Genomic DNA, 23,465 nt, shown 5'->3' with positions numbered 1-23,465 from the left:
TTCTTTTTGCACACTTTAACCAGTTTATACCCCCTATTGAGCTGAAAAGAAATCTTGAAATGGCTTAAAGTATGCATTATAATATCTGACAGCTTTATGGTATCGCTTATCTTCAATTTGAAATGCAGCTTTGAAGTTTCAGGCTTATAAAATGAATCTAAAATACAGTACATACATGAAAAAGCCAAATTACAGGATGGGAAACATCTTTAGGCTTTAATGCATCGCAAACTGTTTCGCAAAATGATATAGCCCTCCGAAAGGGTTTTTAACTGCCCAGTCAAGGCCGCTGCGGTGCTTAAAATAGCCGACAAAGCCAATTCGCGATGCAGAACCGTAATGCCCATCCGTTCCGACCATCTTCGTCTATTGCACACCTGTAATTAAAAGTCATGGGACCCATCTCCGCCAGAAATCTTCAGGGGGCCCCGGGGAGGAGCCGCCGAAGGCGTTGGATGCAGCGGCATTTTTGTGGCTGGCTGTCTGGTCTGGTCAACTCAAACGAGTCGAGAGACTTCGCAGATACAGATACATTATGTATAGAGAGAGCTGCGATCGGGCCAGCTGACCGATCGACGGCTCGGAGAGGAGTCGAGCGAGGAACTCGTTTTAGTTGCGTTCAAACGCTTTAGTCTGTAAGTTAACCCGGCGAGTGCGATCGCAGAAAGAGTCGAGAAAAGCGTACAGATCGTGTATTTCGCATTGCGGTGCCCCAGCCTAGATGTTAACGCTTCGGCGGATCGGCCCCGAGTGCGAGCAACTTTTGAGATCGGCCCGCGACGGACCATAAAACCAGAGTGAGAGACCCCGGAGACCCCGAAAACCCACTCCAATTCTCCGCACTCAATCCCATCCCCTGTCTCTCTGCGAAAGCGGAAAGAAAGTGAATTGAGTGGAGATCTAGCTGGGTGATTACTTAATCCGCGTTCGCCTTCACGAGCAGGCATCGAACCCTGGCTCCAAAAAATCCACTTGGAAGGCGCAAATTAATGGCCCCGACTTAAAGACCCAGCCGCCCCGTCGACCGTTGACAGTAGGGCGGAGAAAACCAATAGTATTTGAATATTAAAACTAGATCCGAGCGACACAAAACATTCGCCCGATATTAATTGATAATTTAGAAAGCTGAGCTGCATACCAAATAGCTAGAGATCTGGGAGACGAACCCTCCCAAAGACCAACATCGGTCAGTTGGCTTTTGGTTACAGCTCGAGATCGGAGGCTATACCATACCATAGCCGACTTGCTTTCCCCGGTTTTCGGTTTTCGGTTTTCGGTTTCGTGCTTTTGAAAGAGATCTCCCGAAAGTGCGCTTGCAACTTTTACTGGTGCCCAAGACTCGGCGTGAAAAGTACAAGTCGGTGACAATGTGGCGCCCCACGATCATTGTAGTGCTCATATCGCTGGCCAGTGTCGACTCCGGCCATAATACACCAGTTAACAAAGCGCCGGTGGCTAACCCAATCAGTAATGTTCCACACGGCTTCCATCTCAGCCAACACCCCCACGTCGGCGGGAATGCGAGTGACAGCAATGTTGTGGCCGAAATCGGAGGAGGAAGTGGCCGTGACAAGAGAGGTGAGTACTTGGCCCCTTTGAGGCACTTCTCCAAGTGGCCTGCCATTGTGGTAAATCCGTGTCAGGGTCAGGGGCCCTCGGTCTTCAGTCTCTGCGATGGACATCGTCGAGAGGCTGTGTCAATTGATTCGCAAATACTAACAATTGCTCTTGGCCAGATTGCTTTGAATCGAGCTTTTTCCTAATGTGGTCTTGATGTGGGCGGTGTGGGTGGAAATCGTGTGGTTTTTCAAGGGTTCCGTGGGTTACAGAGAGGCTTAAGCTGGGAAAAGCAATTGCTAATCTAAAAAGTAATTAACGACATAGGGCAAGCTGTTCGATTGACTACTATTTAAACAAGATAAAATTAAGAAAGAAACCAATTTTAATATTCTATATATATATTTAATATACTATATCTATCTTTTTTACTGGTTAATGGTTTAAAGGAAAAGAAAAATGTTTTTGGCATACGTTTATTTTGGAAATACAAACAAATCTAGTTTTTCGTTACTAATAACAAAAATCATAAAGGAATTTATAACGAGAGAGAAGTACATTTGCATAAAAAATCCGTATACATTTGTCTCCACTGTTTCTTCAAAACATATCGACTCGCAAGCTCGTCGTGTGATTTTTGCATATGTTTTACAACAAAAAAGCAGATTTCAACACAAACAGTTCTGGCTGTTATTAAAATGCTAATTGGGTTTCCCATGCACCATTTGGCATTTAAAGATTTCGCATTTCATAAACATATGAGCGAAATCGAATCTGATGCTTTATCAACCAGCCCCTGATTTGGAGATATACATATATTGGGATACCCATACGTACATGCACCTATCGCACCTAGTTCGATGCCCATCTTCTGGTTGCATAAATATTCAACCATAAAACGAAACGAGAAATCCAGTTTGAATCATATTTCACTTTTTCTTGCCGCGCTGCTTGACTTTGTTTCTGAAATTGGAATGCGGGGTGACCTCAGAACACCAAGTGAAATATTGAGTAGAAGAAAACACTGACGCAAATCAGAAAGCGCATTAAACGCAGTCCTTTACCTCGTGACATTTTGGCCAGAACAAAAGCCGCAGAAGGGCCCAGCACCTTCCCCAGAAATGGCCAAAAGATTAATGAGTCTGGAGGGGCCTGCAGAAAGCCAAAAGCAAAATCGAAAAACAAGAGTTCAAAAACCCCTCGACGAGCCTGTTTAATAATTACTTAGATTAAGCCACCAAAGAATTTTGATTTGCATTGGAAATTGAATTCGCCTGTCGTGATGTTCAGAAATGAGCTGAAGTTGTCCAAAATAAGAAATATGCTAATGTACGTATTAAAATGTAAGAATAGTCGCATGAGGCCTACCACTTAAGAGACCCATTTGTCAAGATAACGAAAAGTTGTTTGAAGTTATTTGTTATTTGAATACTCTTTCAGTAGCCTTTACATACCATTTTCCTTGGGTATCCATCAATCTAAGGTTTCTGTTGTCATATAATTGAAATTCAATCTGTTAATTTGTTGACAACTTTGCTCCCATTTAAAACTAAAACCAATTTTAATATTAATTGGTAGTTTAGTGGCAAAGTTAATGTTAACTATAAATACATTGATATTTATAAATAAATAATGAGGTACATTGCTACTAATAAAATAGGTTTATTACCTGGAAAAATATTTTATATGGAGACAAATTCAACCAAAATTTATTCTTTGCTTTGTTAGAGTATCCCCCTGAGCCTATGAACATAATTACACATTTCAGCATTGAACAAATAAATAAATCTTTCGGACCTTTCAGCTTGACATTGAACCACGGCTGCCAACTTAGCTGACTTATGATCTAATATATCAAAGTGTGCATACGAAAGACCGATTCTTGGGCACCTTGGGTGCGTCAGTCGGAGAAGTTTGACCACAGCTGGAAATCGGAGAGCTGCGTAACGCATACGCCGCGTTGGCTGCTCATGTAATTGCCCGAAACAAGAGATACAGCCGATTGCGCAAGCGTTTGAAAACGAATCTTTATGGAATGTGGAAGCTGGTTCGCAAGCAGAAAAAACACCGAGAAAAAAACAATCGTTTAGCGCGCGGAATTGCGAAATCCTTTGTCTCTGGCCAACTCCTCGCAGCTAATTGACCTCTTTTCAGCCAAGCGGCAATTGCAATTGCACGGCCCTCAAATAGTCGCAGTTGCAACTGCAGCGGCTTGTGGCAGCCCCGAGTTTCAGATACAGATACATTTCGCGGCGGTTCTTGGCCACAAAGTACCGGCTGCAGAGTGCAGATGCTGGTGGAAATGATTTACCGCTTTGATAGCTTCGTTTTTTACTCAAGGCGAAGCCAACATCCTCAGCGAGTTGTCATGATTTATGGGGCCTGTGCAAACGACAATTAGCCGATCCAAGTATCTGCTATATAGTTGTTGCCCGATATAGATACACATCGCCACATCGGAGACACAACCGGGTCAGACAGTCGTGAAGCTATTGAATGCCCAGCCGATCGACAGCTGCACAGGCAAAAATGGGCTTAAAGATCCCTCTTTTGGGCTTGATAGGCTATAATATCCTTTGATAAATTAATATTATAAGTTAGCACTTTAAACCATCCAGCATAATATTGATTTTATTTAGGAACACGGCTCGAGGGAACAGTGACTCAAAGAAATGTGATTATTTAGCTGTTTATAAGCGACTACTTTTCTGTTAGTTGATAATAAATACGTTTATTTTATTCTATGACAAAACTAGTGAAAAACAGTGCCTTTGCAGACCTTTAAACCACACATTTTTGACTGTTATGCCATCATGTTCTTTGAGTGCACTTTCAAGATCAGCGATTGGCGATTGTGATCAGAACTCCCCCTCTGCTCCTCACAACTTCAAGAGCATTTGGGCCATCACGTTTCCACCGTTGTCATATTTTGTGCCCCACTTTCAATCGGCCAGTAAATGGCGCCCAACAATGGCACGTAAATTATCTCGCATAATGCCCGGTTAACAAGCCAAGGATTCCGACTCTTGGGGAACGAAAACTGAACAACGAACTCGAGTTTGTTCGAGATTGCTTGAGTGCGTTGAGCTGCCTTTGTTCTCGTTTCGGAGGCGACCTCAAAGTCGAAGTCTAATTCCAGCTGGATTGGTAATTAATGCCCAAATAAAAGTCTTGTTCGATGACTTGCCAATCCGCGGGGAATTCAAAGCACTTTAATTCTTAGCAATTTGCTTGAAAATGTTCATATCCGCTGGTTAAGAACAAAACTTTTTTGTATTGAGAGAATGAACTTGAAGTTTAATGGGACTAATCAATTATCATACAATTATTTATAGGACTTAACTTGAGTGCAAGGAGCTTTAATATGGAAGTGAAATGTTAAGGTACCAATAGAAACTGGGAGGTTTTCGCAGAGCAACAAGCTAGCCCAGGAAATCGAGTCAACCTAAATATTTTGAAAACCTATTCCAAAAGCTTTTTAATCGATTGACTTTCCCCACACAGCTTTCCAATCAATTACCTCACAGCTTACACTTAATTACTGAAGACACGAACTTTCGATTAACAACCTCCGATCCGAAATGAAGATCTTTTCAGCCGATTTACCGCCAAGTGCTTCGCCCATTCAGGGAGTCCAATTTCATTGGCCGCGGCCATCAGATAAATCGCCGAATTATCCGCCGTGCAAAGTCAAGTGAGCAGAGGCCTTGTTTTCGTTAATCCGGCTTTAATGTTTCACCTGACGTCGGCGCACTTGAAGCCCCGAAAACCGCCAGAAGTCCGCCAAGTCCCCACTCAATCACAGACAAATGTCAGGGCGGAATTTTCAACTCTTGTTCTCTTAACTGGCGGTAAGCAGTGAGCAAAAATATGTATATTTAAAATCATATTAAAACATTACGTTAATTGCGTAATAAATTTTGCCTTGTTTTTCTGCGTTCTTCTCGCGCCCTGCAGATAAAGTAAGCCCGAAATGCCACTCAAATTAGGAGCTGAGGGCTGGCCGGGGCACATATAACACAATCTGGGGGCCCAGATTAAAAATTACAATTTATATCAATTATTTGGCAATTTCGGACTCATCACTGGCAGCTCCGGAAACTGGAAAGGCTCATAAAACGACTGCAATCCGCTTAACTGCTGGGCAGTAAAAGTATTTTTTTCCGACCTTGACACACTTTTTGTCTTTGGCGAGATGAAATGGCAAGTGATGAAGTTTGGAGAGCCCAATCATTACCATATCTTCTCACTTTCATCTGGCAGAGGAGGGGCTCAAGAGCCACGATCAAACACTTTATAAGGTGCCTCAAGGGGCCTTCCCCCGATTCCCAGACCTTTGAATGATGTCTGCGTGTCACTTCGCGGCCCAAACGATGTAATCAAAAATTCATCAAGTGACGTGCTCATGATGATGCCCTAACTCGGATATAAAAAATCACCACTCTATTGCCTAACTGAGGCCATTAGCTCGCTATTAGGGTATATGATAGTGTATGATATTTACCCACAAGGGTAACCATACTTCGTTTTTATTTTTAAGGTTTCCTTTATAATTACTTTATTTTCAACACCTCAAGGTGGGTTGTCAGTCCCGCACTTTATGTAAAAACCCTTAAAAATCAAGACTGGGGTATTGCACAGTTGATATCTTGGAGTGACCCACATGTGGTGACTACTTGCTCGCTGATTAATTGTGGTTCCACTTGCAGGCGCCCAACTGGATCAGAGCGAGATCGCCCGCCAGAATCAGATAACGCAGCAGATATTCGCCAACTACTTGGAGCGCCGGCTGTTTCCCAATCGCACGGCCAACCAGAAGATCCCCACCATCGCGGACATCCTGCCCAAGCCGAAGCCCTCGCCCAGACCTCGTCCCCGAGGATTTGCGGCCAGTGATGGCGGGAACTTCAAGAGGAGCGGTGGCGGAGCGCAGAGGAATCGCCTGGCGGCCGCCGCCAAGAGGCAAGGTGGCTACAACCGGAAGCGTCTGCGGGAGGAGGAGGAGGAGGACCAGGACCAGGATCAGGAGCGGGAGCGGGATCAGCAGCCACAGGCCAACCAGGAGGACTTCGACTACGATGTGCAGGAGTCCCTGCAGAGCGTGGAGTCGGAGCAGCACGACCAGTACTACGGCAACATTTTCCATCGGGATCCCAGCGAGAACGAGGTCGATGCTGGTGAGTCGAGAGTCCTTAATGGATCACAAAATATTTATATACAAACCAATCTTTAAAATCTCAATAACCCTGTTCGACACTATAATATAAAAATAGATATTTAGCTGAGAAACAACCTGCTCTCTTTCCCTAAAAACCATCCATCAATTCCCTGTTGGCCCACTCGTTGATAGAGTGATCAGGCATGGAATTTGTGTTGAACCCCACCTTCAAAACTACTTTGAGCTCATGCCATTAGCCGCGCTGTCCATCCATCAATCCACCTTAATTTGTTTAGTTCCACTCAAAGTGGTTCAGCTTCCAAGCTGCATCGTTACAATAACTATCTGATACCATAAAATTATTTCGGTTTTTAAGGCAAGTTGGAGAGTCCCTTGCCTTCAGCTGCTGTCACTTTTAATTTATTCCCTGATAAGTTGTTTTGTTTTCATTCCATTTTGAGTTCCTGAAAATTCCATAAGAGGTTCAAAAGGTACAATTAACGTTCCGAAGCCTTTTTCAGGTTGCCTTTTAAGGATTAGCAAAAAATTAACTGACATTTCCTCAAATTCTTTTCCTTAAGTTGTTTAATGAATTTTTAAAATGCTTGTCACTTCTGAGGGAATAGTTAAGGTAGTTTTATTATTTAATTTATATTGCTTATGTTATTCTCTTCTGGTATTTATTCTTTAGGAATTCGGTTCCCCACACTTCTCTGTTATTTGTTCAAATGTTCGTGTATTTTCATCACCTTGTTTTCTTTTTGTTTGATCCCTTCCTGGGATGATTTAAGGCCTTGTTGCACACCACTATCTGGGGAACTATTCCAACTCATTACCCGCACTTTTCAAGCATTACCCCGTTCATTATTTATTTGCATTTCGCAGCTTTTTGTTGGCACTGATCGCTTTGTCGCCTCCGGGACCACAGTGCGTATGATGAATGGCCTCGGGCTGCAACGGGGTGTTTACATAACATATCAGACGGGCCTCGTTTTGTCAGGCTATTTACACAATTTAAGGCGAAAAAATTGGCAAATTTATGAAGCTTTTATTTCACTTAAACCAGGGTCGAAACTGGTTGCCAACCGTCCCTCCTTTTTTCGCACCGATTTTAACCCTGAGCACATTTTACGACCACGAATCGAATCGCATCGAATCGAATCAAGACGACTCTAGCAGAAGTTCGATGTCGGGATTTTATTTAACTTAAACGTCAAACCATTAAAATTTATTACCCACACACGAGTCGAAAAGAATGTGAGACAAAAGAGCTGCCATAAAACTGAAGTCGGGGAGACATTGCACCCACTTTTAAAAGTCGAGAACTAGTTGAGGATACTTTGTTAGCGAATCTCTCAAATTCAGTGCGACAGGCGTTTGAGATAAGAATTTGCATGGGCTGCGAGGAAACGGAAGTGAGTTATTGCATCTTATGGGGAAGAAGCTGCTTTAATCTACGAGCTGCTATGGCAGTATTTAAAAATAAATATTTTAAAATCAGGCTGTCATTGTTCTTTCTATTTTAATTAATCGTAAAGGAAGGAATCTAAGCAAATTTCAAGAACTTTACTTTTTTGTATGTAATTCCCCTAATGAAAAAATGAATAAACTTATAAAAGGTACTAGTTTCGAACAATAAAATTAGAACACAAACTCAAACTGGATCTAGTTATCTAGTTCAACAAACCGCCTTAACCAAAAATGAGTGTGTTTGAAATTAGCATACAAAATCTGTATTCGAATTTCCATTCCATTAGCGTCATACGAATTGTAAAAGCTCAGGTTCGAAGATCCATCAGAGGCCATTCATTGCGTAGACCGAGATGATGAAGGTTTGCCCGCTGAATTTTTATTTCAGGGGATTCACCCGAGTCGAATCACATGCCAGGGTCGTATCGGGGGATCTCTCGGTTCCAAGAATGGTCTTACGAAATCTATTTTCAGAAAACTTATGCAAATCCCCATTGGTCATTAGCCAAAGGCTTATTATATCATTAAGTTTATTAAAATATATCCACAAATTAACAGCGTATTCATGACAATTAATGGTTTTATAATTTATAGTAACTTAAGTTAATTGTAAATACTAAAATCACTTCCGATTCGGTGAATCCCCCAGAAGAATTCCGATGTCCATCGGCTGTGGCCTTGGTTTTTAGTGAATAGCAATGAACTCGTCGCCTATATATTGTATCTCAAACGTCTATAATCTGGTTTGGTTGGCGTGCTGCACATAAAACTACTGAAAATCTGAATAATTTCCCATTCAATTTTCAGCTGCTCCGGATCTTTTCTTGTTTCGCCGATTGCTTGTTTCCAATTAATTAATTAGTCCGCCCCAGAAGAACGTCGAAATTGAATCGATGCCGCTTACAAGATACCAGGAGACCCAAATAATTAATTTAAATCACGTAAGCAAGCCGAGAAAAAAACAAACAGCCGGGCGACAACATGAAGCTGTTTCTTCGTGCAAAATGCAACAAGTGGAACCACTTGATTTTTGGACTTGGTTTTCGGATTTCTTCACAAATTGCGGCCATTGCAGATGCGTTTTCCTCCGGCTCTTTGTGCCTCCCCTTTGCCATCGGAATTTTCGAATCTTTTTCTGCTGCTGCTGACATTTTCCGCAAAAAGTTGTCAATAGTTTTTGTCCCCCTCAGCGAGACAATCAATTTTTATGGCCGACTCTTAATGGCCGGCACAGTATTGTGTTTTATGAACTTAATGGTTTCACAATTTGGCAAAGAACTTCAAGCTTTAATCGCAGACATTATGGAGTCTTTAAGATGGAATTTCGCAAGGCTCTTTTAAGTACCTAGGAATGGTTGTGATTTGTACTTGTTCAAAAAATATCATCTCATTATTCAGTAATTTATTTTTAATATGCCAGAAAATTGTTATTATTAACCCAACTAGGCAACCAAAAATTGTGGTCAAAGGTACCCAAAATATTTTCCAAGATGACCCACCAACCCACCTTCTTTCTGGCTAAAATATATTTTATTGTTATTCCACCATTTGTCTTCCCATCACTTCTTCTTGATACCTGACCAGCATCGCGTATACGCAGTGTGAGACCGTAGATACCACACACAAGCCAGCATTCGCTGAATGAAAAGCAGCTGGGGAAGCGAGCAATCTAAGCCAAAAACTAGTTCATCACCTGCATCCCAAGGTCGCTGTTAAGAAATTCGGCCAGCAACAGTGAGAAGTGACGTTTTCTGGTTCGGCCCAGTTTATAAGCACACCAAATTCGGAGCCCACATACGAAGTGCATCCCATCCCGGGGGAAATTGCGTAATCCGAGATCCCAGATCGGAATTCAGATCAGATGAGAAGAGAACAGATCAGATCGGAGGGGGAGTTCAAAAACCGCAGATGGGAAACCAGAATTTTGAAATGGTTCCACTTTTCGTCTTGCACCCGGTAGTTTCAGACCATGTTAAATTAGCCTAGATTTATGAGAAGTCCTTTATTTTATCTGTACTCCATTTATACTTTATTTAATTAGCCAGTGAGTCATTTGGGTTTTTTAAGTCTTCCGGTTTCTTGTTTCTTCACCGGGAAATATATGTGGAGAATATTTGATTAGGTGTACAAATAACTTGAGTGTATTCATATTAGTCAGTAGAAACCCATGTCTTTGTATTTTTAGAAAAGGAAACTTTGGTTTTTGAAAGTTCTTTGGACACCAGGTAAGCCTCATTCGAGTCTTTAAACTAGAGCGTTCTATCCAAAGGTGTGGGGTTCGCCTAGCGTCACGTTTCACCTTGATGAGGCTTCGGACTCGGCTAAGACTCGGATTCCGAATCGGCTTCAGATGCCACTCGAGCTCTCGATCTCCAGCTGAGGTTGTGTCAAGTGTTTGACAAACAACCGCAAGTATCCGCCGACCGTTGGCCATATCCCCCTGTCCATATAGCCACCTATCCACCAGCCACATATGAATAACCGTGTATGGTCGATCTCGGGTGATGTTAATCTTTCGGCTCTCGATTCGCTTTTTGCGGCAAACAAGTTCGTCTTCGAGGCTTCGGAGATCTTGGACGCTCTCTGAAACCAGTTAGCCAGTTAACCAACTCCGAGTCCGAAGATCTCTCTGAGTGGTTTTCTGCGGCAGCTTCTCCGCATCTCCGAGAGAAACCCACCGAAAACTCCGAGGGAATTCTGCCTTGGTTTGAGCCAAGTTGAGCCGAAAGAGTTAGTTCTTCGACAGCCGACGGTCAGTTTGGGCGCACGCCTGCGCACACCACTCAATACGATCCAAAAACTGAAGTCTCGTCTCCGCTTTTTGCCAGCTTTCGATTATATGCGATAAGCATCTATTTTGTATTTAAAGTAATTCATAAATGCATAATTCGAACCAGTCAACCAACGACCGATAAAGATATATGTTGAAAAACAAAAGCGACATTTTTTCGAATCACATTTTACAAATATTTTACGGAATTTCAGGGTAAAAGTGTGCGGAAGTGTGTAAAGCAAAAAATAAACGGAAAAAACAACATTTGCATATAGCTCATAAACACAATAGCTGGCATCATGCAAAAGTATTTCGTTTTGACTGTGATAATCGGCCTCCAAGTGCTGTGCATTTTGGACAGGACATTGGCGTCGCCAAACAAAGGACAAGGTCCTGTAGCGGGTAGGTCTTGAAAAGTCGTCACAAACACTATGGATAGCATAGCCCCGTTGCATAACCCACATATGATAAAGGAATCCTGACAAAAAGCGAACCCAAACGTTGACTCACTTTCACTTTCTCGAATTGGGTTGCTTGGTTGGGTTTAGGTGGGATGTGTGAGGCTGGGAAGCTTAGTTGCGGAGTTTTGAGCCAAAATGGATGATGTATTTGGCATAAACTGTGTTTGGACAGCTACCGTTTGGGCCACGGCATTCCATTTTAATTTATCGCGAGCTCTCTCTGTTTTTGGCCCAATTAGATTTGCTTTCGGCCTTTTCTGGCTTTTGGTCTCGCTGGCCATTTGGATCGAAATTAGTCAAATGTTTATTTGTGCACCTGCCTGCATTTTTATTGCCTTTTCTGTTGCCCGCTGAAATGTTTGTAGTAAAACAAGCCATTTCGTTGACACAAGCCACTCATCAAGGGACAAAATAAATTTATACAAAAGCCAATATAAATCACTGGAAGAGGCGATCAATTTAGGTCGAAATCGAGGTAAAGGCAGCAAAAAGTGAACTGGTGGTCAGGGTTAAATGTATAAAAGGAGAATTAGTAATAAATTAATTATTTGCACTGCAATTACACTATTTTGTTATTATGACTATAAGTCATAAACATTTTATATATACAAATACGTCAAAGATATTAAGTAACAGCTCGTGAATCTTTAAAATACAAAACCAAAACATATGTTGCTAAGCTGTTAAAAAAGTAAGGAATTTATGATATTTATAAAAGTCAAAAGCAAATCACAGAGAACCGAAAAAAACCCATTTAAATACTAAATATTCTCTTGTCTGTTTGCATGCCCAACACAATTAGCATAAACACGAAGATATTCCTCTACAAAAATTTGTATTTGGTAGGAAGCGACAGCTATAAATGTGGTTAAATGTCATTTAAAAGTTTTAGAAAATAAACTGCATGTCTGGCTATATTTTTGATGATTTCTTCGCAGAATGCTTAATAAATATTATTTTATTTTGCAGTTTGGGGGGATAAAGGAGCTATACCAGTTCTTGAAAAGAAACCAAATTGACATTGACTTTTCGGCTAAAAACTGGTTTATAACTCTTATGATAAATCGCCTCCACACACGAGAAACTATAATCGAATAGTGTTTGCATTAAAAATTAATAAACTATCATTTTACGGTTATCTTTGAAGTTGATTGGCGAATGAAAGCTGCATGCAAAGTTGAAACTTCATGTCAGTTCGGATCTTAATCAATTTGGCACCTTTAATTTGTTTCAAGTCAGTCCTATAATTATTTTGAGGGAGGAGCAGGAAGACGGAACCGGTCTTTAATTTTGCTTATAAGGAGGAAAATTAATTAACAGAGAAGCCTTAATTCCATGATGCAACAGCACAGATTGCATTGAAAGTAGAGGACTCAGAGTAACAATAAAAGGTGACAAAACGGATTGCTTAACAAAGTGGTTCCCCTGGCTGTCCATTAACAAAATATAAAATTTAAACAATTACAACTTTAATTAAAAGTTACTTTAAATTAATACTTAACTCATTAGCATAGGCTAGCATAAATGACAAGTTTTACAAGCACTATAAGTCATAAACATTTTTTAATTAACGCTCGTTGAGCAGGTGTAATAAATAAATATGTTTATCGTGTTAACAAAATGTTGGTTAATTTTAAGCATAAACATATGGTTGAAATTTAGATATAGAAGATATGCATGTATAGAAACCTAATCCCAAAGTGAAACCCTTGAAAATTAGCCTAATTTTCCCTTATAGAAAAGATTTTGTTTGCAATTAGCCAACTCCCAGACACCTAAAACTCTTGCCAAATCTGCGCATTGTTCGGACATTGCTTTAAACCGCCTTTTGCATTGTTTACGATGGAGTCAAAATGTTAACTGCTTTTTGTCCATGTTTTCACACGGACTTGGCCCGGTGTTCAAAGTAAATTTATTTCTTTTTGGAGTGCACCCCTTGTCACTACGCCCCTTCATATATCAGCGGCATTCGACAATCGCCATCAACGAAGAGCGAATTTCAGCAAGGTCTTTGCAGAATGTTCGTGGCTGTAGATGGGCAGACATGGCGTATGATTAATTAATAAGCTGTAGCGGAAAGACAGTTACAAACAAAGGGGAAACCGTTTCGCCTTTTCAAGACATTTATTTCGGAAGAATATAACGTAAGTGACCTTCACATACTTAAGACCAAACAACAGATTGACTCGACCTTGATTTAGATATATCCGAAATGAGTTCTAGTTCAAGCTGGATTGAACTTTGTGCGTCACCGCGGACTATGCTTAGCTCAGTTGGACAAGTCGAGCGGGTTCTCGGAGAATTCCAAAAGGGAACCAGTTCCCAACTCGAATTCGTTTCCTTTGGCATCTGGACAAACTTTCATAACTCACTCTCGGCACTACACACATGTCGCGCATCGCTTGCAATTAGTCTTAAAGTCTTTTGTCCACTCGGTCTATAAGATGCCCGTTAAGGTGGGTTCGGCATTTAAGAACACAAATTAAGTGAGGTTTTATGCGACAGTTAATTAGTCAGGGGATGAGTCAATCGAAGAGTGAAAGAAAAGAACTCCGGTTCTATAAGTTATATTCCCCTATAAAATTTATAGTTTAACGCTTTTCTCTTTTGGCAATACCACATTTATAGACTAATTACGATCAAGTGTGAATCAAGCACAAGGCAACACACCTTATAAACGTTGATAAACCTAAAGAAGCGAGAATTGCCTGCATATCACCATTTTTATTTTCACTAATGCTAAACAAACCAGTTTAAGTCCTTTTGGTTTTACGAACTAACCAAACATGTGAATACGCTTGTTTTAAGTGCCAGAGAAACTGGATATTCGTTGCCTAAAATTCGTGTATTTTCATAGTTTATAGATCTTTTATTACAAAGGTTTGCATAATATTTAAAATTTTATTCAAAAAACGACAATGACCTCGTGATGGCAAGAACGATATATCAGGAAATGTGTGTAAAGATATAACAGCTCTTGTATGAATATTTTAAACTCAGAAAACTAACCCATTATACAACTATATGATATTTAGATTGTAAAATGCATTGTAAAAGTTTCTTACATTTTTCTGCGTGTATAATAAGGAAAGGCCTTTCAGTTATCCTTAAGTCGAAACATCACCCAGCCCATTTGTGCCTCGTTTTTCGCATGAAATGCGCTAAGATCGTTTCCATATTTGCCATAAGCTTATTTTAATCCTCCGTCCTTTCCGATCCCTATTTTTAGATTGCCCCAACTGCGTGGATGAGTCCCAGTACACGCCGAACAAATGGACGATGCCGCTGCTGAAGCTCGGGGAGAAGCGCTACTACCTCGGCATCTTCTTCAAGGTGAGCCGCATTCCACGCCCCACAAAACGGTCCACAAACATAAGGCAGCCGGCGAATGCAACTGACCCAACGGAGCCAACGGTTCCACAAGTCCGGTTTGATGGGTCTCCGATTTCTCAGCTGCCGCTGATTGCAAGATGGTTGCATATGCATATGGAATATTGCAGCAGGGGCGGTTAAAGAAGCTTAACTTCGTGCATTACACTGATCAGCAGGTTTCTGGTTTGGCCTGGGGTGCGGGGGAAGAAAACCAGAATTCGTTTCACAAAGCCTATTTGTGGGGTATTTTCATAACGAAACAATCCATAGTCTTGTGTAAAAGCCACGTGTTTACATCCTATTAGATAACAATGCTCTGGTTTTTGTTTGACAAATTTGCCTATCATTATTTCTTTCTTTGCTGAGATACAACATCAACACCGCATCGATAATATTAGTCACAACAAAATTTATTTTTTAAAAATTATGCATCAGTCAAAAATGCTTCTTTAATTACGATAATCACTTATTCAAAATTATTAAAATGTGATTAGTAACGTCAGTATTAAATTAACCTAAGCCAATATTAATTTTAAATGTTTTCTATTTATATGCAGTTTCTATTTAAAGCTAAAAGACCCTCCAACTGCTAAAGATCATTCAACTGCAGAGCTCTTTATTTATTGAAATACGAACTCTGTTGATCAAAAACAGCCTCAGAACTGGGCCCAAAGTCATCTCTAAAAACAAAGCCGATAAACATAAGCAGAAACATAAAACCGAGCAAAAAGCAAAAAATCCCAGCAAATCGACCATGAATAAAAATATCTAGGGTATCAAAAAGAGGCGCGTGCTTGGTGGCTGGTCAGTGGATATAGAAAAACCTGTAACAAAGACGCTATTCATATTAAAAACGAATTAGTCAAAGCATCAAAAAGGCGTTCGCTTTGGTTTTTTGACCACTGGTCGTATGAGTAACAGAAAGAGACGGAAGGAGTGGCTTCACTAAAGTTGGACTCTTTACTGGTTCCACGTCAGACTGAATTATATTTTCATATTCATAAAATGCTCGGCAGAGTCCCCTTGAACTTTAAAGGCAGTGCCATAAAATTAAAACCGCTTCACCATTGTAAAAATAGTGGCTGCATATCGTTATTATCAATCGGTGGGGCAGGTCTTTCAGGAAGAGGTTAAGTGTCGGATTTATAGAGGTTGGATTGGCGGATTAATAGATCTACCAGCTTAACGGAACCTTGTATTCATAAATGGCAACTATAAATTTTGGGTTGAGATTGTTTTTTTTTGTAAGTCATTTGTAAGTAAGTAATTTGAAAGTATTACTCATGCATGTAAGTTCCTAACGAGTCAATCCTGCCATAAATATCACACGTAAAAACCAGAACAAAATCTCCCCAAACAAAAGCCGATTAATCCCAAACACAATCCCTCAATTTCTTGGCACAATAAAAATGTTTTCGTTAATTTTTAATACCCAGGCGATGACAAATAAATTTCCGCAATTTTAATTCGACATTTGAACGCTTTAATTGCACCGAAGAGCAGAAAGCAAATAAATAAATATTTAATCAACTTTCGTTGCATATTTTGCCTTATAAACGATTCTGAGTGAGCGTGTAAATAAAACAATTCTATTTGCAATCTGCCGCCGGGATAAACAAAGGAATGAATTAATTATTAGCTCGTTAATTAACTGCAAAAAATCCATCTCCCTCCAACCAGTCGGCTGATTAGGCAGCAGATACCGAAAACCACCCAGAAAACAGAACCGAATCCATAAAATCCATAAATATTCCCAATTCGTGTTCGCTAACGGTACCTCGCTCTATCTGTATCTCCTTTCATCCCGCTCGCCTCAACACCCACAACTGCCCTGCCAATTCTCAAAAGCTCAGAAGGTTGGCATTTTAATTTGAATTTAATTTTTAACTCGCTTTATTTGATCTCACTCTAACTGAAATAGGGATTCAAGATGTTTTTGTTCACTTTATAAATCGTTGTTATCAGTTCCATTAAAATTGAAATATATATTGTTATTGTGCTTATCTTTGCTTTTAATTAATTGGAATTCAATTATTAAGCCGCTTATTTTGATCTTACTCTTGCTGAGATAATATTTTATTTTTAAAGAATCTAATATAATTCCAGGAATTTTAAGTCAAAATTCTTATATATCAATAAATATGGAAATCTTCGTTGTTATTATGATTATCTTTACGACTTAATTATCATAATTAATGCGACCTAACAAGTTATAACATAACGGTCTTCTAAAGCCAATGATAATTTTTTAGAGCATTCCCAAGTTCAGAAAGTTAAATATTTATTTTCGTTTTTGGTATTCCTTCTTTTCCCATATTGCCCAGTTAATTAACCACGCATTTCGATTCCAAAGTGTTTTCCGATTATTTATGGGAATGTTTAATTAAGAGTTCTACCGCAGCCTTTCATAAATATCTCAAAAGTCATTCAGTTTTTGGGTTTTTTCACTATCTTTGGGCAGTGGCACAGTGTTATGCAATACATATGAGCAATTTGATGCAAATTCATTTCGCGTGTAAATATGCAAATGAAGCAATTAAATTTTTTTTGGGGAAAATAAGACTTGACAACCGCACAGCGGCAGTCGGAGGCATAATGTCATTTGGACTTCACGCAGGCGCAAATCAAATCAAAGCTAATTGAGAGGCGGAGGTGGGCCATGTGTTGAGCTAGCTGTGCTAATGACATTAGCAACACGGCCAATATTTTGTTGCCACTCAATTGCGTTTTGTGTAAACTTCAGACGCCTAATTGGTAGCCGTTGCCAACTGCAAATGATTTAACAGAATTTTGTGGGTCGCAATTTGATTAACCCAGGAATGTTGCCTAATGGTTGAGACTAGGTTTTGGGGAAAAATGGTAGTACCAAACATGTAAAAAAGATAAATTAGTTAAGGATTTCACTTTCAGAGGTGTCTAGAAGTATGCAACGTAAAAACAAGTGCGAAGAATTCATTCTAAAAGAATTTATTTTTTGCAGCATACTTTTGGAGACCCTAAATGTGATTTCTCTTTGTTAATTTCTCTGAAACCCTTCAAAGTCTCCTGAGGAGGTGAAATTCTTTGACCTCAGTATAATCATTATATTTCCAAGCCAAACAAAGACTTTCTTTGTACGCTAACCTTGTCAGAACCTCGACAGCCCTGGGAACTACTCTCGCCAACCAAAATCAAAATGCGAGTCAGACAAGGCATTAACCTTCTGCAGTTTCCCTGGCAGCAGAATTCCGGGCCATTAAAGGCAGCCAAGGAACTACCTTTGTTGTGAGCCCTGCACGCCAAACTAATTGACTTCTCGGCGTGCGAGATGAACCTTTTACAGCCCAATAAACACTTTCAGGCGAGAGGAGGACAAGTGAAGGCATTAAACACCTTCGCTGGCTGGCGGATGCCACATGTGGCACGTCAGGATGGCAGGATGCCGCGTCTCCCGCGTTATTCGCGCACAATTACGGCTAATACAATTAAAGCCAAGTTAGCAGGGAGAAAAGGGAGAAGGCAGCATGCAGGATGGATAGTTGCGTAATCGATTTATGTGCACATCAGCTCACAGCGGGAGATATATGGCCCCACTAGCCATCCGATTTTTTGTGCGCTAACCATCCATTCCTGCTAATGACCCAATGGCCAAAGTCCATTAGAGTTAATTGAATATGTTGTTTTCGGGGCGGAGGAGGGCGGACAGGATATGGCCATTCGCCATATAGCCCAAAACCAATTCAGATTCCGATGCCAATTCCGATTCTGATAACATTTAGATAGGCCAACCGCATCAGATACAGCAACCAACACTAATTGGCTACAAACCCCACGCAGATCCGAAGATAAACTCGATTTCCATGCGAATGCGTGACCAGTGCCTCCCCTTTCACACATCCTGGCAGATATGTGCCTGCCCGCAAAAAACCAGGAGAAAACAAATCTCTGGGCTTATTTTTCTACTGACAAGTGTCGGTTGTTGGGGAGCCGAGATTGAATGGCACCTTTCAGTGGCTGGCGGAGGATTGAGATCTCTCGACGTTCGGAAACTGGGTCAACCGATTGCGCAAACACAATTACATAATCTTTAACTTGGCATGCATCTTAAATTCTATTCAATTCAATTCCATGTGTGTTTTTTCGCTCTTTCCTTTGCAGGCAAACTGGTTCAAAGCCACACAATATTGCCGGTACCATGGCATGCATCTGGCCAGCATTTCATCACAGGAAGAGAACGATAGACTGGAGAAGCACATACGTGACTTTGGTAAGTTGGCGGAGGAGCTGAAAAAACGATTTCGCAGGGGCAAACTGATTAAAGGAAGAAGCGTGCCGAGATGGCATTTTATGTCGGGGGCAATCAAGAGTTTTCCTGTGAAATGTGTTGTTTAGAAACCTTAATTGATATCTCTGGGGAGATAAAATTCTTCGGAGAAGTGTCCAAAAATATACTACACATATGGGCAGTATAAGTCAATACAAATTGTTGCACGGTTTTGGGCACCTTATAAAACGATTTTAGATCTGTTTTTTTTTTTTTTTTTTTTTTTTTTAATTAACATCTTTATTTAATATAATCCAGGAACAGATCTAATTAAAGCCTTTAACCTAAATGTTTTCTTAAGTAAATAATCTCTTAATTATAAATTATAATTAGTTTTCAACTTGGTATATAGGAGTAGCTCAAATTACGACTAGTTTCAAGTAAATAATATATTCATATTAGTCTCTTAGGAGCAGCCCAAAATGTCTTCTTTTGAGCCTGCGAATTGGGATAGCCCCCTGTAATCTCCGGGCTAGACGATTACGGTGGGCAGTTAGACGGTCGTTGTACCTGCTTGAGAAGAACGATATTTGGTCTTCAACAAGACTCAGGTTTAGGTCATTGTGAAGCGTTTGGCCGCTAACGAACCACTCACAGCCAGTGATTTGTCTTAATGTTTTGTTCTGGACGGTTTGGAAACGTTTTCGGTGGGACGCAGCCGCCACTCCCCAAATTTGGATTCCATATCTCCAAGTTGGTGCGATGATTTGTTGATAAATGTGCCGCTTGCATCTTAGAGATAGTTTGCTTTTCTTGTTTAGCATCCAGAATAATTGGTTCCGCTTTAGGTTGCACATTTTGACGACTCTGGCAATATGTTCTCGGAAGGTTAGGCGTTTGTCCAGTGTGAGGCCTAGGTATTTCGCCTTAGTCGCTTGCTCTATGTCCACATTATTAATGTGGACCACCGGAGTTGTTTTTCGGCGTAACGTAAAGCAAACGTTTACGCATTTGCTTTCGTTGATTTTGATATTGTTCGCCGTGGCCCATTTCTCGAATTCGTTGAGGTAGGTTTGCAGCGTTTGTGAAGACTCGGTCTCACTGTTCGAGGAGCTGAGAAAGCAGACGTCGTCAGCGAAGCTGGCCAGCAGCATTTTGCTGTTGTCGTAGGTCATTTCTTCATAGCTTGGCTTGGGGATGTCTGCTGTAAAGATGGAGTACAGTAGCGGTCCTAAGACGCTTCCTTGGGTTTTAGATCTGTAGATATTAAACAAAAATCTTTAAAAGGGGAGGGCTGTGAAAAATATTAAATGGTTTTTCTCCAATATCAAAATATATCGTTGCATACTTTTGGACACTTAGCAAGGTTGTTATCAAATCTCTTTAAATTTCTGTTACCAAGAGAATGGTATCTATTGCGATTTTCAAACAGCTAGTTACTATAGCCCTGGGTATTTGGTAGCCTACAGAGTGCGCTCAACCCTTCAAAGCTTATTGTTATTTCCCCCACCCGTTCGTGAGTGGGCGTGGCTCTGGCCCATGGCCCTGCGGCGGTCAGCTTTCAACAAAAATGTGCAACATTCACTTTTTCCGTTTGTCTGCGTCTATTGCCATGTGTGTTTTTATGGAGATTTATGCGATGGAAAGTGCACCGGAGTTCGTTACTCCAGCTCCAATCTCCAGTTCTCCCACTCCCCGTACTCGACCCCTTTTCCTATGGGTTTTCGGTTACCAACTTCCGTGTATTATGGCACTAGAAAGTCCACTGTCCAGCTCACAATTCCTCCGGGTCCATTCCTGCGGCATTTGCAAATGCTTTTGTTTGCTGGCCGGGTCTCTATTGTCATATTGATCGGCTTTCAACCGATTTCAGTTTTTGCACGCCGAGTAGTCTAGGCCAATATGAATGCAGCTGTCCAGCTGTCGACTGCCTGTGTTTTGTCAGGGTAAAGTTGTTTTGATTGGCTCCGGCGGACAGTTGAAAGATTTAATTTAATACTTTCCAGCAGGCTGTAACATAATCAAGTTGGTTTAGTTTTTGCGGGGTATAAATCAGATTTCATCTATGAGTGTCAGGTTTTTAATTGATTTATTTAACTCTAAACGTTAATTGATTTTTCCAACTTAGATATATTCTTAGATAAAAATCTGCTACAGGGACCTTAAATATTTCAATGCATACTTTTCGGTGCCGGTATTAATTACTAGTCTACTTCAAGAGAATTTCGCTGTTCGTTTATTTTGTAGTATCGAGTTGGCAGACTTACTGTTTATAGAAAGAAGTATTTAGAGGTGTTCTAGAAATTTCTTAGAACCTATATACCTTTCGGTACAGAGAATAAGCCAGAAAAAACACAATTTGCATGCATAAGTTCCTCAAGCTTAATCCGATCGCTTTTCATTTAATTTCCAGGCCTGGGCCACGAACATTTCTGGATTTCCGGCACGGACCTGGCCGACGAGGGCAACTTCTTCTGGATGGCCACCGGCCGACCCATCACATTCACCAACTGGAACGCCGGGGAGCCCAACAATTTCCGGTATGAGAACGGCGAGGAGGAGAACTGCCTGGAGCTGTGGAACCGCGATGGCAAGGGCCTCAAGTGGAACGACTCGCCCTGCAGCTTCGAGACCTACTTCGTCTGCGAAGTGCAGCCCAATTAGAGGAGGATCTACGGGTCCACGGGTCCCTGGATAGCCCAGAATCCGCACTTCACAAGGGGATACACATGCGATTAAGTGATTTACTAGCTGGGCTGAACTGTCTGTTAGTCCGGTGAAAGTAAAAGTAAAAGTGAACGGGAATGTGAATGTCGAACACTCACAGCTGAACGATCTAAATTCGGTATTCTTAGCTTAGTTGCGTAAGTGTAAAAAATTCTTCTTGATAATTAGCTAGTAAGCCTAATTAAATTATGCCTAGGATTGCCTTATTGTCTCATGTAAAATATAAATAAAATGTATCATACGAACGAACAACTTTTTTTGTTTTTATGAAAATCCATATTAATTAAAATCTGTTTATTCATTCGGTGGTCAGAGACATCAGCTGCTTAATAATTCAATTAAATGGCACTCCACTTGTAACTGGCAAATGCGATTAAGGATTATTTCCTCAAATGTGAATGAGCAATCACTAATTAAAAACCGAAAATAATAATTTTTTGGCCTATTTTTCCGCACGTTTTGATTGGATTTAACTGTTCTTTTGCATAATTTTAAACCAGCAAATTATCAAGGACATCAACTGGAATTTATGCCCATTTAGCTTTTAACTTGTAAAGGCTTTTAGCATTATTCCCTCACATTTTAATTAAAGTGCCCAAAGTAATACTAGCATGATTTTTAATTAGTCTAATCGGGTCCATCTGTACAATTTGAAACCGCAACAGCAGTATCCATCATGTTGGGGGAAGTAAGCTCATCATTTCATCGGCGGTTCCCATGGGTGCAACGGTGCGTATGAGCAATCCATTTTGAACAGCACGCCCACTTCGCGCCCTTTTCCCGCTCAATAATCCTGTTTTGCCATAATGCGCGCAAATAAAATGGAAAGTGCCTGTCAGCAGTGTTCCCCCGAAAGTCCTTCACTCTCTTTTCCTCACATTTTCACCTGGGGAATGGCTGCAGCCACCTGTCTGTGTGGCAACTAAACAAAACTAATGCCTATAAAATAATCAGCTGGAGGGGAAGGGAGGGGCTTCGAGATTTCCATCCTTGATTTCCTTTTTCTGCTCCAGCGATGAGAGAAGAGCTTTTGGCGAACATTGTTGCCAGCGATTCGCGACTTGGTCGTCTGTCCCATTGTCCTAATCCCAGTGGATGTGGATGCCTCCTCTCTGTCCTGGAGGCCAGCTGTTCGCCAGGATTCCCCGTCGCATCCCTCGGAACTCTCGCCGCCGGCAAGGGCTAGTCACAAAAACAGGACCCGCGGGAACAGACAGGACGACTTCGGCTCGCCCAAAGAGCCGGGACCAAGGGAGCGCATGCGCAGAAGATTCCCAAAGAGAGGGTTCTGAAGAGAGCAAATCAGCTGGTTCTATGGGTAGCGCTTATGTTTCAAAGCAGTGAAGCAATGTCCTTATTAGGAGACTTTAAAAAAATTGCAAATATACGAAACAACTTATAAAAAATCTATGAACTTTAAGATTTTTATTCCTCTTATTCCTAAAATGTACATTTCGCTCCATTCAATTTCAACGATTTTTAAACTATGAAGTTTTTTTCTAAAAAGTAATTCTTTCTTTAATAAACTCATTATAAAGAAGGTGGCTTACCAAAGATGATTCTATTGTAGCAACTTTAATATATTAATATTTCCCATCCTAAATCACTTAGCTTCCTACGTTAAGTATCACGATTTCTCGGAACTATTACTTTCAATTTCACTGGGAAATTGGATACCGCAGCATTTTGGCCAATTAATCAATC

General features: G+C 40.8%; 1 protein-coding gene across 3 annotated transcripts; it reads left to right on the top strand.

The window, feature by feature from the left end:
- The first annotated feature begins 626 nt into the window (after positions 1 to 626).
- On the top strand, positions 627 to 22,013 carry LOC122819036 (C-type lectin 37Db). 3 transcript variants are annotated; one of them, XM_044095082.2, is made up of 5 exons: positions 627 to 1,578; positions 6,267 to 6,734; positions 14,649 to 14,752; positions 18,929 to 19,037; positions 21,448 to 22,013. In XM_044095082.2, exons 1-5 carry the CDS (start codon positions 1,368 to 1,370, stop codon positions 21,696 to 21,698), a joined length of 1,143 nt encoding a protein of 380 aa, XP_043951017.1. In that variant the 5' UTR covers positions 627 to 1,367; the 3' UTR covers positions 21,699 to 22,013. The 3 variants fall into 3 exon arrangements, with proteins under 3 accessions (XP_043951017.1, XP_043951019.1, XP_043951018.1); XM_044095084.2 differs by lacking the exons at positions 627 to 1,578; positions 6,267 to 6,734 and adding exons at positions 10,922 to 11,053; positions 11,171 to 11,360; XM_044095083.2 differs by lacking the exons at positions 627 to 1,578; positions 6,267 to 6,734 and adding an exon at positions 10,931 to 11,360.
- The last annotated feature ends 1,452 nt before the right edge of the window (positions 22,014 to 23,465 follow it).

The sequence above is a fragment of the Drosophila biarmipes genome, chromosome 3L (assembly GCF_025231255.1).
Source record: "Drosophila biarmipes strain raj3 chromosome 3L, RU_DBia_V1.1, whole genome shotgun sequence".
In the NCBI taxonomy this organism is placed as follows: Eukaryota; Metazoa; Arthropoda; class Insecta; order Diptera; family Drosophilidae; genus Drosophila; species Drosophila biarmipes.
This window is presented reverse-complemented; position numbering and strand designations above follow the sequence as displayed.